This window comes from Bombus terrestris, chromosome 16 (assembly GCF_910591885.1).
Source record: "Bombus terrestris chromosome 16, iyBomTerr1.2, whole genome shotgun sequence".
Lineage (NCBI taxonomy): Eukaryota > Metazoa > Arthropoda > Insecta > Hymenoptera > Apidae > Bombus > Bombus terrestris.
Window position 1 is genome coordinate 2,477,225 of NC_063284.1, and position 16,461 is coordinate 2,493,685.

Sequence of the window (16,461 nt, forward strand, 5' to 3'; positions counted from 1 at the left end):
TTAAATTCGCGTTATTCCAAGTCGTACAAAGTTATGTGCTTTTATTTGGATAATTATTCAAATAAGATTTTTATCTTATTTTATTCCTTAGTATAATTTTCTGCAGGAAAAAACGATTTGAATTATCGTTCTTACAACAAAGACTTACACAAGTTGGTAATGTACGAACAGTTGGAAGCTAATTGCCTGTTACAATTGATAAACATAGCATAGACGAGAGTAATTGATCATATTGGACTAGCAAGAGCACATAAGTAGCTCATTTGTAATAAACGGCATACCCAATTAACGCAGTCGATTTTATCTAAATCATGCTTGAAAGATATATTCCTCTTCCTATGATACATAGTGTACTTAAATTCTCTGTAACAAAGGTAGGAAGTTTGATGATTAATTAATGACATAGGAATATAAATTATAGTGAACTTTGCTAATATATTTTTCCTTTATTCTAAAGATCAATAAATTTCATAGACTACTGTGAAACTTATTACATAAAGAAAATCTCAAAGAATTCAATATCAATATAAAATTTTGTTGCAATAGATCTAGATCTAGATTTAAATCTCTGAATCTTCGTATAAGTAAGTTCAAAACGGTTGGATAACTTTTGTATGTTAATAAGATTGGGAATATGATATTGGATTAGTGTAATTTATTTTGAAATATTGTTATCTGTAATTTAATCCAGACATTTATAAGATTAAGTGGCTGAAAATAAAGATAAAAAGTTTTCCATAGTGTCAGTGGCAATAAACAACAGGTGTTAAGGATAATTAGCATGTTGAGAGCTGTCTCAGTTAGTATGAAGAATTCTCAATGGCCAATATATAAAGATTGAATTTAACAGAACGATTTTTGTTTTAATACACTAATTAATTAATAAGCATTTGCTATGTACTTACATTGTCATTACTTATACATGTAGATTGCTCAAGTAATCCAATGATGGTCAGATTGTATTAATTGATTATCAAGACAATGAAGTACTCAAAGATAAATTGTTGTTGTAAAGCATATATCACGCCTTTTGTATCAACATTAAACTTCCAAAGTAAGAGTCACATTTCTAAAGTAATTCAATAAATTCTAAGATACTGAAGAGGACACTTTTCCTGATAGAAGAAGATCTAGTTCAATGAAGCTACCTGTAGCTGAGAGTATGACATTATAGTACTTGAATTTTCCCAATATTCTTCAATGATTTTTAAGATAGCAGTAAGAACCCTTTTACCAAACAAATTTCCTGTGAACCAGCTCAAGCTTGCATTTTAAATATTTAATGCAACAAAGTCCCAAGCCACTTGAGTGAATTTCAGAATACCAACAAAGAGGATACAAGATGTGATTTCCAATAGTTTGAACTACATACAACACCAGACAATCATACAGTTTGATACTGTGGCCCACTGATTTCCACAAGCTGTATCAGTGAACTTTAGAATACCAAGAATTTGTAATAGAAAGAACAATTTCTAACACTTTGCATGGCTCAGTTTGAGTTAGATCAACACATAAATATTCAGTGTGATATGAATTCACTCCCCAAGCCACATATTAATATACTTTATTCCTAACACTAACAATGCTACTCCTAATACTTTACAGCATCCAATTTGAGTGAAACGCGACACCAAACATTGCTATTCAGTGCAATATTGAAGAGAATGCGTATAATCGAATAAAACCCAAAACCTCTACTCTAATATTTCAAACCAAGACGTCTACTCCAATTGACCAACTATCGTTAGCAGCTTACCAGTAGAGCAACGAGGAGCCTCCGAATCATCCACTTTGTCCCAAACTTTAAATTCAACGTTGCTGTTTTCCACTGCCGCTCGTCTTTCCCCGCGTCGGTCTGATCAATTTGGAAAGAGGATTAGAAAACACCGGTCTCCTCATTTGCGCGACTGATATTCGCCTGACTGAAGCTGACCCGTCACATGTGCTCGTTGATGAAAGCGAACGTGTTTGGTGGAGGAGGAATCGGAAGGTGCACTCGAGCTGTTCGCTTTCATTAACAGTTTAGTGCGTCTGACAAGAGTCGGGCGAAGGACTAGCTGGCTGTGCTCTCGGCTTGCAAGCGGAAGTGGTCGTGCAAACGCTCGTTGTTGCCCCGTGAGACTCCGGGCCTGGCCAAAAAGACCAGACGACTAGCTGCAGCTGGGGAAATCGCGTTTCCACGTAAATACGAGAAAGAAGATAACCAGACCTCGTGTTCGAATCCCGCACTGTCCATAAGACCTTATTATCGCCGTTTTCTTCGTCGTTGGACGCGATCGACGCTTGGCAAGGCGATCTGGTCGTTTGACCTGCCTCCAGTGGCTTTTCTCAACTGCAACTTGTCAACGTCGGAATTTTAGTCACGAGCGAGGCACGCGAGCGAACGATCGACGAGGCTTTGGGAAACATTTGAACGCAAGGCTGGCACATAGACGCGGATTTCAGTTGCAACGCTAGGATTTTCGACCAAGGGAAGTCGCAAGGTGAAGGAGAGAAGTGAAAGTATCTGGGATATTCGGCTCGTACTCGTAAATCCTGCGGCTCTGATCAAAGCTAACCAGCTGCAACAGTAAAAATCATCGCTACAGAAAATATCGGAGGAAAGCAACTTTTCAAATATCTGTCTGTCGTTTGTCAACGAAAGTAGAACTCTTGGACTCTTTGCGATTAGAAGAGATCCGCGCGATGTTGGAATAAGAAGAACAGCGCAACAGAATAGCAAACAGAAGCTCTTGCAAGATTTTCTAACGGCTTATTTTAAACGACAGCACGATTCTCGTGATCGTAAAAGATGCGAAAGTCGAAGACATGAGAAGACTGTGAATCGGCGAGGATTAAGAAGACGAGTGAAACATAAATTCTCTTTATCGAAGCCAGTCGCTCGTGAAATCGTCTTCGATTTTTTTTTTTTCCCCGGAGGAAGAGTAAGTTGAATTATTTTTTGCGAGGAAAATCTTGACAAGATCTGAGAGGAAGAAAATCCCGACAGGATCTCATGAGATTACCCGAATTCTTCGAACGTTATTTGCAAGCAGAAAGAAGAAGTTTGGTGCAGAACGCGCGAAACAAAGAATGCGCTTGTGAAAGAATTTTGAAAACAGCTCAAGAACAGTAATATACGGTGTACACTATCGATTTAGAATGGCGCAGCCAGGAAACAACGATACCACCAGGTCTGTAAATTCTTCAAATTTTCTACTAACATTGAACGTCTGTGTGATTCGCAATGAGGAGGATAAATTTATCTAACGAACTCGTTGATCTTCAGAAATAATTGCCTTCCTCGCTTAGATAATTCTGTTTAACGGTTATTTACACGGTGTCTTGTAAATACGTAAGTAAAATTCAAACAAGCTATCGACTGCTCTTATTTTTATGATTCAATATATTGTACATTGGCTGATAACTTTATCTGAAAAATGCCTTGTCATTCGAAGGACAAATAATTCAGGCGCCTTGTATTTAATTTTTAAAGAAAACAGCTGAATTTCCCGATGATATTACTTGACAAATATTCTTCCAATTCGCTGCTTACAGGCCCTAAAACGAATAAATTTTTGCGATAAGAATTTCAATTTACCGATATTTTCTTCGTAATATTTAATAATAATTTCAATCCTATTCACCACATTATGTAATGCTTATTATACAATATCACTATTTAAATAATATCGTTGTTAAATACCTTTTTCTAAAGTTCCAAATTCGACAATTTCTATGGGGATTTTCATTTAACAATCGCTTCTTTCGTTCTCTGATATTTCTTTGGATTTAATGCTGGCATTTTCGATATTGTTAATATCCATATATTATTGTTATATGTTAATAATATTCTTCTCGTTAAGAAATGCCAGTTTCAACAAGCCATTCATATCATTTTGGCATGTTTTTTTATCACTTAGATCGTAAAGGATTTTTTATCTTATTCTTGTTGCTGTCGTTGTGAAAGCAAAAAGCTAACAACTTGCTAAAAGAATAATATTAAAAAATTCCAAATTAGAGAGGAAATTGAATTATTATTGTTTTATATTGCTTTCAACGTTTGATAAACAACTTACTTTTATTCGATGATTTTATCTTGATTGTATACTGCTGTTTTTTTTTTTTTTTTTAATGGAAAAACTACTGTTTTCTATGGTAGACACTGCTGCTTCTTTTTATACCAATAATTACTCGTCCCCCTTTTTTTTCTCTTAAAAAAAAAAAAAATCACGAATAACCAGATGAAAATTCTCATTGTAAGAACAAAAGGCAATTCTTGCAGCTCTTTTTTTCTCATAGCACCGGCAACATTAGTGCAGGTTGTTACGTAACGCGATAGTGTTCCATAGGTTTGGTCACGTGAATGCTGCACTTTTCTGTCCTGTAAAGTATTTTCAGTTTGCCAATATATTTGGAAATCGTAAATTATCAGGAACAAGGATTTTGAATGCCGTGGAGGAGGAATTTTCAATTTTCATTTAATTCTGTCAAATTTCCAAGATCTCGAAACTTCACGTTTCGAATACTTGAACCTTCAAACGTCCAAACATTTGAAAGTTAAACATTCAAAAGATTTCGAAGGTTTCTTACATTTTTAAACGTTGCAGCATTGAGAAATTCGCGTAGAAAAGATTTTAAACGTCCGAGCGTGCTAAATCGCAAATTTGTTAAGCTTTTATTATTAAAATCTTCAGTTACGCAAAATTTCAGAACTCCGCACGAAAACTTTCGAATTTCGAATATGCCCCAGTTGCGTGGACGAAATATGTCGAAATGCGTTCGAAGGTTCGAGCTTTTTAGTTAAAACAATTGGGTTGGCAACTAAGTGATTGCGGATTTTGCCAATGCTTTGTCATTAGGTGGTGTTGACGAAATCCGCAATCACTTAGTTGCCAAGCTTAACCTATAAAACGTGCGATCTTTGACAATCTTTGAAATGTGCGAAAAGTGTTTCAAAAAGATGAAGAAAATTCGATACTCGTTAGCCATGTGATACGTGTAACATTCGAGAAATTCTTTGCATCGCATAACAAACAGTTACTTTCACTTTGAACGAATTCTATCACGCATCGAGCATCGTGTAATTCTTCTCGTGTCGCTTTAGTTTATGCTTCTGGCTGTTATACATTCTTTCGTACAGTTACGTGTAATCAAGATGAGCAATACTCGATAAATAGTCATCGAACATGAAACAAGCTTCCAACATTAATAATAACAAAGCGTTCCATTCGAGTGCGCTGTTGTATCGGATTACCATATCGCGTAAATCAACCAATGCTTATGTGGATACTCTGACCGATTTATAATAACAACACACGAATATCACGACGATACGTGAATTGAGCCAAGTTGCTCGAGAGTAACCTATTCATAGTCACAACCCTCTATTCTTTTTTTTATTATTATTTAATTTGTATTTTACAATTTATCCAGCTGGACATTTGGTAAATTTTTCTAATTTGATCGTTAAATAACATGTGGATGGCTACGGGATATTATCTTCGAGTTCGACTATTTTATTTCTTTAGTGAGGTCAGTGAGGTGTTTTCTTTTTAGTCGTCTCTTTATGAGAGTTTTACTCGCTTCAACAGGCGGCTGATTTGGATGTGTTGCCGTCCTTTCCTTGTATTTTTCTGCGTACTTGGCGATTTCTTCTTTGACTGTTGGTATTTTTAAGTCTTTGTGTATATCCTCCTTTGTGTATCTTCGATTGTAGCGCCTCTAGTTTATTTATGTGGCTGATTGCTGCTGTCCCCCATAGTGATATTCCTGACGTCCAAATTGGTTTTATTATCGTTTTGTAGATTTTTACTTTATTTTCTATGCTGAGTTTAGAGTTTCGACTAATTAGCCAATACATCTGTCTTCTTTTTATCCGTATTTTGTCTATAATTGACTTAGTATGTTGTTTCCATGTAAATTGTGTGTCTAAGTGGAGTCCTAGGTATTTAACTTGCCTTCTTCGTGTTATGTCCTTGCCATTCAATTGGATATTTGGTCAGCTCTCTATGGTGAGGAAAAATTAATGAAACACAATGCTGATGTCGTGATCATGTAAATTTTATTTTGCAAAAAATGATTAACCCTCAGGACGACCCTTACGTTGTACAATTATCAATTGTACAAAAATTAATGTACAGTCATTAAGTTATATTATAATAGTAAGTTGTAGATTCGTATCAGGTTTGTAATTAATTTACAGAGAACATCGTCAATTATAGTAGAAAACAGGCATTAGTAGTTATATCATGAAATAAGCCATTGAAAAATATTGTGAAAAAAGAAGAAGATAGAAAATACAGGAGATAAGAAATAAAGCTACTTTTCCCTTCTAAATGAAAATCTTCCAACTAAATCTACTGAATTTCAGATGATTAAAGCTTGCTAGCTTCTTAGATAATTTAGCTCAATTAATCGCAGGTTAAGATCAGAACTATTACTTGTTATCTTCTTCTGGCATCAACTGGTGCGTAGCATACGAAACATAGGTTCATTCGCAATTTTTTTATTCCACCAACATTCTATCATTAATCAGTAAATGATAAAATGTTAATTCCACTAAAAATTGTAATACTTCGACGTTGTTCTGGCTTCGGCAACGAAACACACTTTGTGAAAGATCGGGGCAAAGAGTCGCGCGTACTGACGAAGCTTTTCTCGTACGTTGCTGCAACGTGAAATATTTTCTAGCGTTGCAACGTGTCACTGACTCAGATATAACGCGACGAACGCTTAATTTTCAAAACCAACAGAAAGATCGAACGGTGTTTCCCCGCTTGAAGAGAATTAACATTCCTGGAAGCTATTGAACGAGCTAACTGTCGGGGAATTTCCTGATAACACGCGTGCTGCTGTTTGTACTACGTTTCGCACCAAACAGGAAAATTTCGCGACAATAATCAAAACGTTGTGCGACCATCTATAGCAAATGAGCTTCTCGGAACGTGATCCTCGTCTTGCTATCGTCGATCATCGTTACGAAATTATCGCTTAACATCTGTTTTAGTCGTCTTTGACACAACCGACCATAGTTCGGACGTGGAATCCGCGGAGCAAAAATGATAGCTAACGATTGCTGTCTTTCATGGGAAAGCATCTTTTAAATGAGACGCAACTAGCCAATTGGCTTATTATTCCGTTGGCAACTAAGTGATTGCGGATATTGTCATTAGGTTGTAATGACAAAACCCGCAATCACTTAGTTGCCAACCCAATAGTTTCATTGGTTTCTGTTCTCTTTGCTCGAGGCAACATTGGGACAGATTCGATGGATTAAGAGGATCAAAAGGATTCTGCTGATATCGAAGGATCAAAAGGACTCGAGCGATATTTTTGAGAAGTCCAAGTTGAGGCCACGAGTGGCTAGCCAGCAAAATGGCAATCCAAATGGCACGTACTTCTCTAGAATTTTAAATCGTATAAAGACAATCGTCATTTGGCGTGTCGTTTAATTGATTATCGATGCTCGATTAATACTTTGAGTCGTACAAAATTGCATAAAAGCATCCTTCATCTGCAGGCTCTTAGAATATGCATCGTTAAGCAAACTATACAAATAGGTTAGGGTTAGGTTGGTGTTAGATCGAGGTTAGGTTAGATTTCTTTGTTCAATGAACATTGTAGCACGATTATGCTGTTATTTTTCTGTGATTACGAGGAAAACCGTGGAACGTTGCTAACAGAATGCAAATAGAATAATGTCGTTCCCTCTGTGTTGAATAATTGGCCAACCAAAAGATGAAATTCGTGAAAAATTTGCATATACGTGTGATCTCTGATATATAGCTATTCTACAAACAACGAATGTAACTTTATTTCTACCTGGACATTGTACCTGCGGTTTTTTAAATATTCATAGACCTGAAATACGACTTTTGAAACTTTATCAAATAAAAAAATTTCGTTTGTACGTCTGTGGACCTAGATGCATTATTTTAGACTGGAAATTATTTAAACGTGCATGAATCCTAAAGCGAAATATCGTTTCATAAAAATCGAGAAAAAGTGACTGGAACTTCCTCAGGTACGTCCTTGGTCGGGCAATTACGCGATCATTTCCTTCTTCGCATGCTTGCGTTGATTGGGGTAAAAATAAACTGTAAGATGCAGATGAGACTTCATCGACGGCATTAAAGATTATTATCGGCGGAGAAACGGGGAAAGGAAATCGGAAGATAAATTTACCTGTCGTTTTCCCTAAGCCGAATAATCCGTTCGTAATAGTTCGAAGAAATCGCGGGAAAATGAAAAACGCGGAGCACGCGCGCGGCATCAAACGAAATCGTATGCAACCGAATTTTGTGGAAAGTTGGATTAACGAACTGATAAAGCGAAGATAAGCGACTATAACCGCTGCTCTAATACGCGTGAACCACTTCCTTAGAAGAATAGAAAGATGTATTTTAGAAAATTGATGATTGGCAATTTTAAATTGGTCAATTTTTTAAATCCTTAAAATCCTCCTTCTGGAATTTTTGTTCAAAATTAAGGAAAGATTGAATGCAGATGAAAACGTGAAAAATCGGTCAAGTCCACGGATTTGCTACAAATTGGCAAATATTGCTATTGTCGAATATCAAGATTAAACAATTTCTCTCAAATCGATCAGTTTTTAAAGTTTCTCAAAATTATCGGCTCGGAGGCTAAAAAATTCAATTAAACTAAAAAATAATTTTTTGAAAGGACAACTTCGAGAATCGACCAGTTCGAATCGAAATGTTGAATCTGCTTTCGAGTCAGATTTTTCTTCATTTTTCTCCTGCGATTCTTTAAATCAAGGTCCATGAATTTTTCACGAAACTCGACGCATTCAAGGCTATTATTTCCTCAACGATGACGCATTATGACGGTAACTAGACACCATGAAGGTCGTATCAGCATGGCGTCACGTACAAATACCGATTACGATAGCTGTAAATGATCAAAATGGATAATGAAAATTTACTTTCTTACAGATTTCAGAATGCCTTTTTATCTCAATTCTGGTCGATGATTCTTTCATGACGAATTGCTTGATTTAAGTTCGTTTCGTTTAAACAAAGTGGAACGTGGAAGTAGGGAGCTTACAAATGTAAAGTAGATGCACATAATCGCAGTCAACATAAATATAATGATAATGAATGCAACAATCTGTTGTAATAAATGGCTATAAAGTATACTCGATGCCAATTCTGAAACAAGTTGCAAATTGTAAAAGAGATAAGAAAATGCCTGTAGAATATGGCAGACTGAACATTATAACAGTATATCACACATCTATTTTTATACTTTTTTATTTAGCTTCCTTATTGTCGTTTATTATCTTTCATATTATTTTTCGTTACAAAAGAGATTGTTCAGTTGGACTAAAAAGCCAGCAGTGTTACGATTCTGTAAAAATAATCCGGATTTTTATAGTTTTACGACACGTGGTTGGATAACGACGAAATATATAAACACGGTTACCTTTAAATCGATCAATATTTCTCAAGATAAAACTAATTCTCGGATTAGGTGCTTCTTAGAAAGTACGAACAGGATCAAGATATCACTACAATTCTCTATTTATCTAAACAAACAAAACATATACATTTGATTACCACTGCAAGATTATATCTCAACGTTGAGACGAAACTTTCGCGTAAACTACACATTTGTAAAATATGATTTTTATTGTATTTATAAGTGGATTCAATAATCGCAAGTATATTTGAGAAATAGATAATAAATAAGGGAAGAGCAATGAGTAATTCAAAGGATACAGTGGCAATTATTTATATAGATAAGTACGCATATCGCGAACTAGTAATCGACACGTGCGGCGCTAGTGTCGCACCACGAGCCATAACCTGAACGAAGAATAAAATTGCGATTCAGATAAGAAGAAAAGAATTAAAAGACGCTATCGTTTACGATTATAAAAGTCTCGTTCTCACGCTATTAGTAGCTGTTTTTAATATGATTTATTGCTCGTTTTCAAACCGTTCGTATACACGTAAAACACGTAATATACGAAACTTTATTTTAACGTGGCATCTACAAATAAAATAAATCTCAGTAGATAGTACCGTGCTACAATCGGTAGCAGCGAATCCTTAGAAATCTTAGCTAAGATTATTATTACTTTAGCTATATCAGAAATTGTGCTCTTAATCTATGATAAGAGAAACGCGTGCTCCTTGAATGCAATAGGAATGTCGATAAGCTTCATGACGATGTGAAAGCATCAGTTTACACGCTGCTTGTTAAAACGTCGTTTTTAAGAGGCAATCTTGCGTTGACCGAGCATTTCCACTAAGAACAATCCAAACACAACGGCATTTCTTTTAAGAGAGGAAACCAAGATATCCTGAACAATCATTGAACTAATTAAATATCATCGCGCAGCTATCGTAAAACATACATGGAAACATCGTGTAATCACGTTGTAACTAATCGAGCGAGCATTATTTTTACAATTTTACTCGACGATGTGAATCGAAATGACGCAGCGATTCCTAATTCATCTCATCATCATAGACTTGAAACCACATTGATAAAACGATATAAAACGCGATTAGAATAAAATCAGCGTGTAGAACAAGGATAATAAGGATCGTAAATATTATCATGGAATTATGCTTATCGCGCCAGAAATATATATCGCAGAGGCGTAAGAACATAATAAGCTCATAACGAGTTATTTTCGCTAATCTTTTGATACGCTACAGGCGCCTCCTTTGATTCCATTCGTGCGCTAGTAGTATATTAAGTATATCTTTTACATGTCAAAAGGAAGCCTTGGTTTGGCACTGATATTGTTAACTAGTAATATATTTAATATACTTTATATATTAGTATATTAGTAGCATATTAAGTATATCTTTTACATGTCAAAAGGAAGCCTTGGTTTGGCACTGATATTGTTAACTAGTAATATATTTAATATACTTTATATATTAGTATATTAGTAGTATATTAAGTATATCTTTTACATGTCAAAAGGAAGCCTTGGTTTGGCACTGATATTGTTAACTACTAATATATTTAATATACTTTATATATTAGTATATTAGTAGTATATTAAGTATATCTTTTACATGTCAAAAGAAAGCTTTGTTTTAACATTGATATTGTTAACTACTAATATATTTAATATACTTGGTATACTAGTAGTTAACAATATCGATGTTAGAGCAAAGCTTCCTTTTGACATGTAAATGAAATATAAAGATAACAAGCATTCGCAGTCTAGTCATGATATTTAATAATACCGATGGAAGTGTACTATACTTTTCTATGTGGCACTTTTCCTTTCACGTGCAGCCACCTGTATGACTGCATAACCGGATCCCTCAGGCGATCTAATCAACACAAAACTCGTTTTAATACAAGTCATCATTTTCATTTCGTCTGCTGTGAATCTTGTTTCCCAAGTTTTTGAGTAGACACAAACAGGTCTGCATCACGCTTCCTCTCTCTTTTTTATCAATTTATCAGATTATTTTGGTAACAATTTTGTCTACCTTATATATACATATCTTTTTTTAATTACTAAATTTTAGAAACAATCCAAATTTTAATCCCATGACTTTGATTTATTGTAATCTTTGAGCCATAATTTGCCGAGGGTAATTGCATTTCATATTAAAAGTACAATAAACAATTTATTTACAATCACAGCGAATATAAAAAATATTTATTATACAGATTTATTGTTCTTACATAAAATATGAGACATTTTCACCAAATATGTATCCTCCATGTTATACTGATAAAACAATCTTTGTCTCATTTTATGCCATTTTTTAATGTCATGTTTCAAGTTATTCACATTCTTGACAAAATTTCCAAAAATGTGAAAAATAGTGAATTGATCGATTGAAAGAGGATAATTCAGAATCTCAGGAATTGTTTACCAAATTTAATTCTCGATAACAGAGATGATCGATTATTTTTCTTCAAGCATCATTTATGTTCACACGTTCTACGATAAAAGTTAAGTTCAGATTTCATCTGGTCGATGTTTCTATCTTTCAGCACCGGTAAATGTAATATTTTTAATTTTCCAATTTAAAAAAATAGAATTATACGATTGTCGAAATTTCCAACAAGTTGATAAGTAAGAGCAAGTCGATGTATTTATTTCTTTAATTGACCTGGCTAACCAGTCATTTGAAATTTCACAAAAACTGAGAGAACGCACTTGTAGCATCGCTTATGCAACTGCAATAGTCGAGAGCCTCCGGTTCCTTTCACGCAAAAAGAGAACTATGTCAATGACAAAAAAGCCAGCCACTGATGATGCTAGGCACAGGTGTTCACCTGTGACGAGCGTGAATCTTCTTCCAACGTGAATTTTTGCCTTATGCACAAAAACGTTATTGTAAATTACAAAGACAAATCTCGAAATTGTATTTTTAGAAAAATAACAAAAGGCCTATGAAAATTGTAAAATAATCTATTAATGCAAATACAAGTAAAGCAGTATATTATTATTAAAAATTGTAGAATTTTAAAATAATAATTTCTCATAATTGTACAATTTTTTACTTTATTCAATTTTATCATATTTCATCAATTTTTTTAATTGTACAATCTTTCTGAACCATAATTTTTCCGGATACAATTTCGTCAAAGTTCATACACTCGGAAGAATATTTCAAGAATTTTGTAATAATTTTATTCAAGAGATACCACACTTTCTCAATTGCTATTCTATTGGGTTGGCAACTAAGTGATTGCGGATCTTGTCATTAGGTGGTAATGACAAAGTCGGCAATCACTTAGTTGCCAACCCAATAATTACGACGCGTTGGAAAATTTATTGGAGCCAGCAAGGGCAGGTTTTAGATTACGGGTTTTAAATTACCCATTTAATGTATGGAACCCAACCGAGTGGAACTTAATTGGGCCATTGGATAACAATTGCGCAATCGTTGTTAACCCAGTTTCGTTGAAGAAAGAAAATCACGTTCAATGGAATTAAACCTGCGACTCGGTGTCGATCCAACTACGCCAATTTGGACCCCATCTGTCGTTGATCCACCTGTCTGCATCGTTAGATGTAAACCTAGAACCTGGATGACTTGTAGAAATTTATCGAAGTATCTTTCGTTTCAAAAATAGAAGACAGAATTTTGTTCAACAATGCTAGGTGGGATCAATTTGGATGAAATTTACTGAAGAACGTTTGATGCCAAATATCAAATACGCTATTTTTTCTTTAGCTGACGAGCCAGGTCCCTTGGGTCTTGCAGGCAGAGATCCATTCGTACGGTTTGGCATATACTTTCATCGAAGCACTTTTACTAGTTTCGTCATTTTGTTTTGCATTCCAGCAATGACGAGAAAACGTCACCTGCTGAGCTAAATGGCATCTCTGAGGGTCTGACAACGTCGAGGCTACGCCAAGCATTTCCACAGTTCTGTGCCGTCAGTGCGAAGAACCTGCTCCTGCTTACCTTTGGTTCAACATTGGGATTTTCCACGGTCCTAATCCCGGAACTTCAAAAGGAGAACGCTGAGATCCCGGTTACTATGGAGGAATTGACGTGGATAAGTGAGCACGTTGTTTGTTTGCCTTGAAACTTAGATCGACTTGGGAGCTGAATATGGTGCACCAAAATCAACAGGACTCGAATTAATATCTGGCTTGAAATGTCAAAACTAGGCTGATCTCAGAGTATCAAAGTCCAACTGACTGGGCAATCAGATTTAAAACTACATTTGAAAGGAAATCTGACTTTAGAGTCTGACTTAAAGCATCAATTTAGACGTCTAGCTCGTAATTAGGCTTCCACAATGGAATTCCTTTCACTTCCGTCTTATATCTAGCCAGCTTTTTATGTCTATCGATTACGTAAACTCGCAGAAGGTCATAAAAGCCTAAAATTTATGAAACATTCTACTTATATTAATACAGGTAGCCTGAATCTGTTCCTGGTCCCAATCGGTTGCTTCGCTAGTGGGCCAGTGTCGCAGTTCCTAGGACGAAAGAGGACCATGATGCTGACTACCATTCCATTTACAGCAGCGTGGATCATCTTCTACTACGCGACGACAGCTGAGATGTTGTTTATAGCACTGGCCATGACTGGTCTAACTGGTGGTCTCCTAGAAGCACCTGTGATGACCTATGTGGCAGAAGTGACGCAGCCCCATTTACGTGGCATGCTATCCGCCACTTCCACCATGGCTGTGATCATGGGCATTTTCACGCAGATGTTGAGTGGCAAATTAGGCAACTGGAGGACTGTTACCATGATCAATCTCATCTATCCACTTATTTGCTTAGTTGCCCTCTGCCTGGTGCCTGAGAGTCCTTATTGGCTTGTTGGTAAATCCTCTTTCTTCCTTACGATGCAAATGATTTTAAAAAATATGTAGTATGACGACTTTAACTGGTGTTTCTAGCGTTTAATCTCATGAACTTTGTAGTTCAGTTCAAGTTAGACTCATAGTTTCCACGGTTCAGCTCATAACTTGCCTATAGTTAGGGTCAGAGTCGCCAAGTTACATTACAACTACGCTGTTGTATAAATTAGCAGTCTAAATTAGTCACCGATTAAGTGTCGTGAAACAATTTTTCAGGAAAAGGCCGCCAAAGGGAAGCCGAGCGAGCTCTTTGTTGGCTTCGCGGTTGGGTCAGTCCGATCCACGTACAGTCGGAGCTCAGAATCATCTGTCAAGATGTACAGAAGCCAGCAGAATCCAAAGAAAAGATCTGGAAATCCTTCGGCAAGAGGACCTTCTACGTGCCTTTCTTTTTGGTCAGTATCGCCTTCTGCATTGGCGCTTTTGGAGGAACCAGTACTCTTCAGACGTACGCTGTATTGATCTTTGATAGTTTAGACGCGCCTCTAGACAAATACACAGCTGCTGTATTTCTTGGCCTGGCAGAATTGGTAGGAACATTGCTCTCTGTGTGTGCCATTCATTTCACCGGCAAGCGGTTGCTGACATTCTTTTCAGTCGGTGGTACCGGCATGTGTTTCTGTTTGGTGGCTGTCTATGGCTATTTGACTCAGGCTGATATGATCAATACAGAGAATATTTCTTGGATTCCAATGACTTTACTGATTGGAGCTGCCTTTCTATCTCATGCTGGCATCAGGCTGCTTCCATGGGTCCTGGCTGGTGAAGTCTTTCCCGTACAGGTAGGTTTGCCACCTTTTAAACGCAAATTTCAGTCAATCATGAGCACAATTTGGCATAAAGATAATCCAAACACAACTCGAACCAAAATCTCCTGCATGGAAATCGGTCCATCGTTTCCTGAACATCATCCTAACTTAACCTGAGGATTCCCTCGTGAAAGTATGCCTATTTCATTAACGCAAACTCGAGGTAAATAAAATTATCTAACTATGACGACTCGAGTCAGGAAGTTGTGAGAAACTAATCTTCTGACAATGCTCCAATTTTGACCCAGGTACGAAGTAGCGCAACAGGAATGGCTGGATCCATAGGCTACATCTTCAATTCCATCGCCAACAAAGTGTACCTGTACATGGTCAACGGAATGTCTCTTCCAGGAACCTTCCTCTTCTACACTTTAATTAACTTCGCTGGGGGAGCACTCCTTTACTTCATCCTTCCAGAAACAGAAGGCAGATCTCTGAAAGAGATCGAGGAACACTATGCTGGTATCCAGAGTTTGAAGACCAGGCCTAAGAAGGAGGAACTAGCTTTCAAGGAGAAATGGGCTGCCTCGAACCCTGCAATAATCTACGACGACACCGAAAGCAAGCTTTGATTTTGTGGGAACAAAAGTGGTGATTAGTATCGTCTCTGTGAAGCTGAAAGCCTGAATGGTACAATGCTAACAGGGATTCAAAGTGTAGAGATTTTATAACGAATTCCTTGTTTATTTGACACTGTGTTCAAAAAGAGTGAACGATATTGTGAGTGACTGTAGACATCTAAGCACTGAAGAGAGTTAACGAAAGTTAATAATCAAATTTTATATACACTGTTAGCTGACTAGGTTAGGTCAATGAATTAGTCGAGGGATCTTTTTAAAATTGGACAGTCTGGAAACTGGACAGTTTAAAAATCTAATTCTTTAATATTTCTTACTGCCTCTATGCGTAGAATTACAAATGACAGAATAGTCGAATTATAGTTGGTTTTATGTTCCTGCACTCTACGAGGGCTGCAGCGACAGCTAGCGAGGCAACGCCAGACGATGCACACTTTATCGAATTTTATCGATCGAAGACAGTTTTATTGTAAATAAAACGTTGAGAAATATTTTTAATATTGTGACGTATGTGTTTCACAAGGATGTGTTCATGGCTAATTTCAAGCGAGATGTGCAATAAAATGGCACGTATTGCAAAAATATTTTCACTTTAAATTACAATTTTAATCTATTAATCTATTAATCGGAGAAGTGAAAGTTCATTTTATTTTATTTGTCGAGAAGAAATGTTATTTGCAAAATTGTCATTACGGGTTTAGTCATTAAGTCTTTAATTAAGGAACGACCCAGTTCGCAGGTTAAAATTGTTTATT

General features: G+C 36.2%; 1 protein-coding gene and 1 long non-coding RNA gene across 7 annotated transcripts in view; one reads left to right on the plus strand and one right to left on the minus strand.

The window, feature by feature from the left end:
• Positions 1-16,461, minus strand: part of LOC105666954 — a 63,473-nt gene that overhangs the window by 755 nt on the left and 46,257 nt on the right. The window contains exons 1-6 of one of the 5 annotated variants that reach the window (XR_007226782.1): positions 6,426-6,781; positions 4,576-5,991; positions 4,062-4,366; positions 3,689-3,970; positions 906-3,543; positions 149-363 (exon numbers count right to left, since the gene is read on the minus strand). This is a non-coding gene — a long non-coding RNA (uncharacterized LOC105666954). Of the gene's footprint in view, positions 1-148; positions 364-905; positions 3,544-3,688; positions 3,971-4,061; positions 5,992-6,425; positions 6,782-16,461 lie in introns of those variants that run through there. The other 4 variants (XR_007226781.1, XR_007226783.1, XR_002308836.2 and 1 more) reach the window with 4 other exon arrangements.
• Positions 3,038-16,206, plus strand: LOC100650588 (facilitated trehalose transporter Tret1). Of its 2 annotated transcripts, none has more exons than XM_003403131.4 (5): positions 3,038-3,176; positions 13,284-13,504; positions 13,868-14,281; positions 14,536-15,101; positions 15,377-16,206. In XM_003403131.4, exons 1-5 carry the CDS (start codon positions 3,145-3,147, stop codon positions 15,698-15,700), a joined length of 1,557 nt encoding a protein of 518 aa, XP_003403179.1. In that variant the 5' UTR covers positions 3,038-3,144; the 3' UTR covers positions 15,701-16,206. The 2 variants fall into 2 exon arrangements, with proteins under 2 accessions (XP_003403179.1, XP_048269207.1); XM_048413250.1 differs by lacking the exon at positions 3,038-3,176 and adding an exon at positions 12,724-13,216.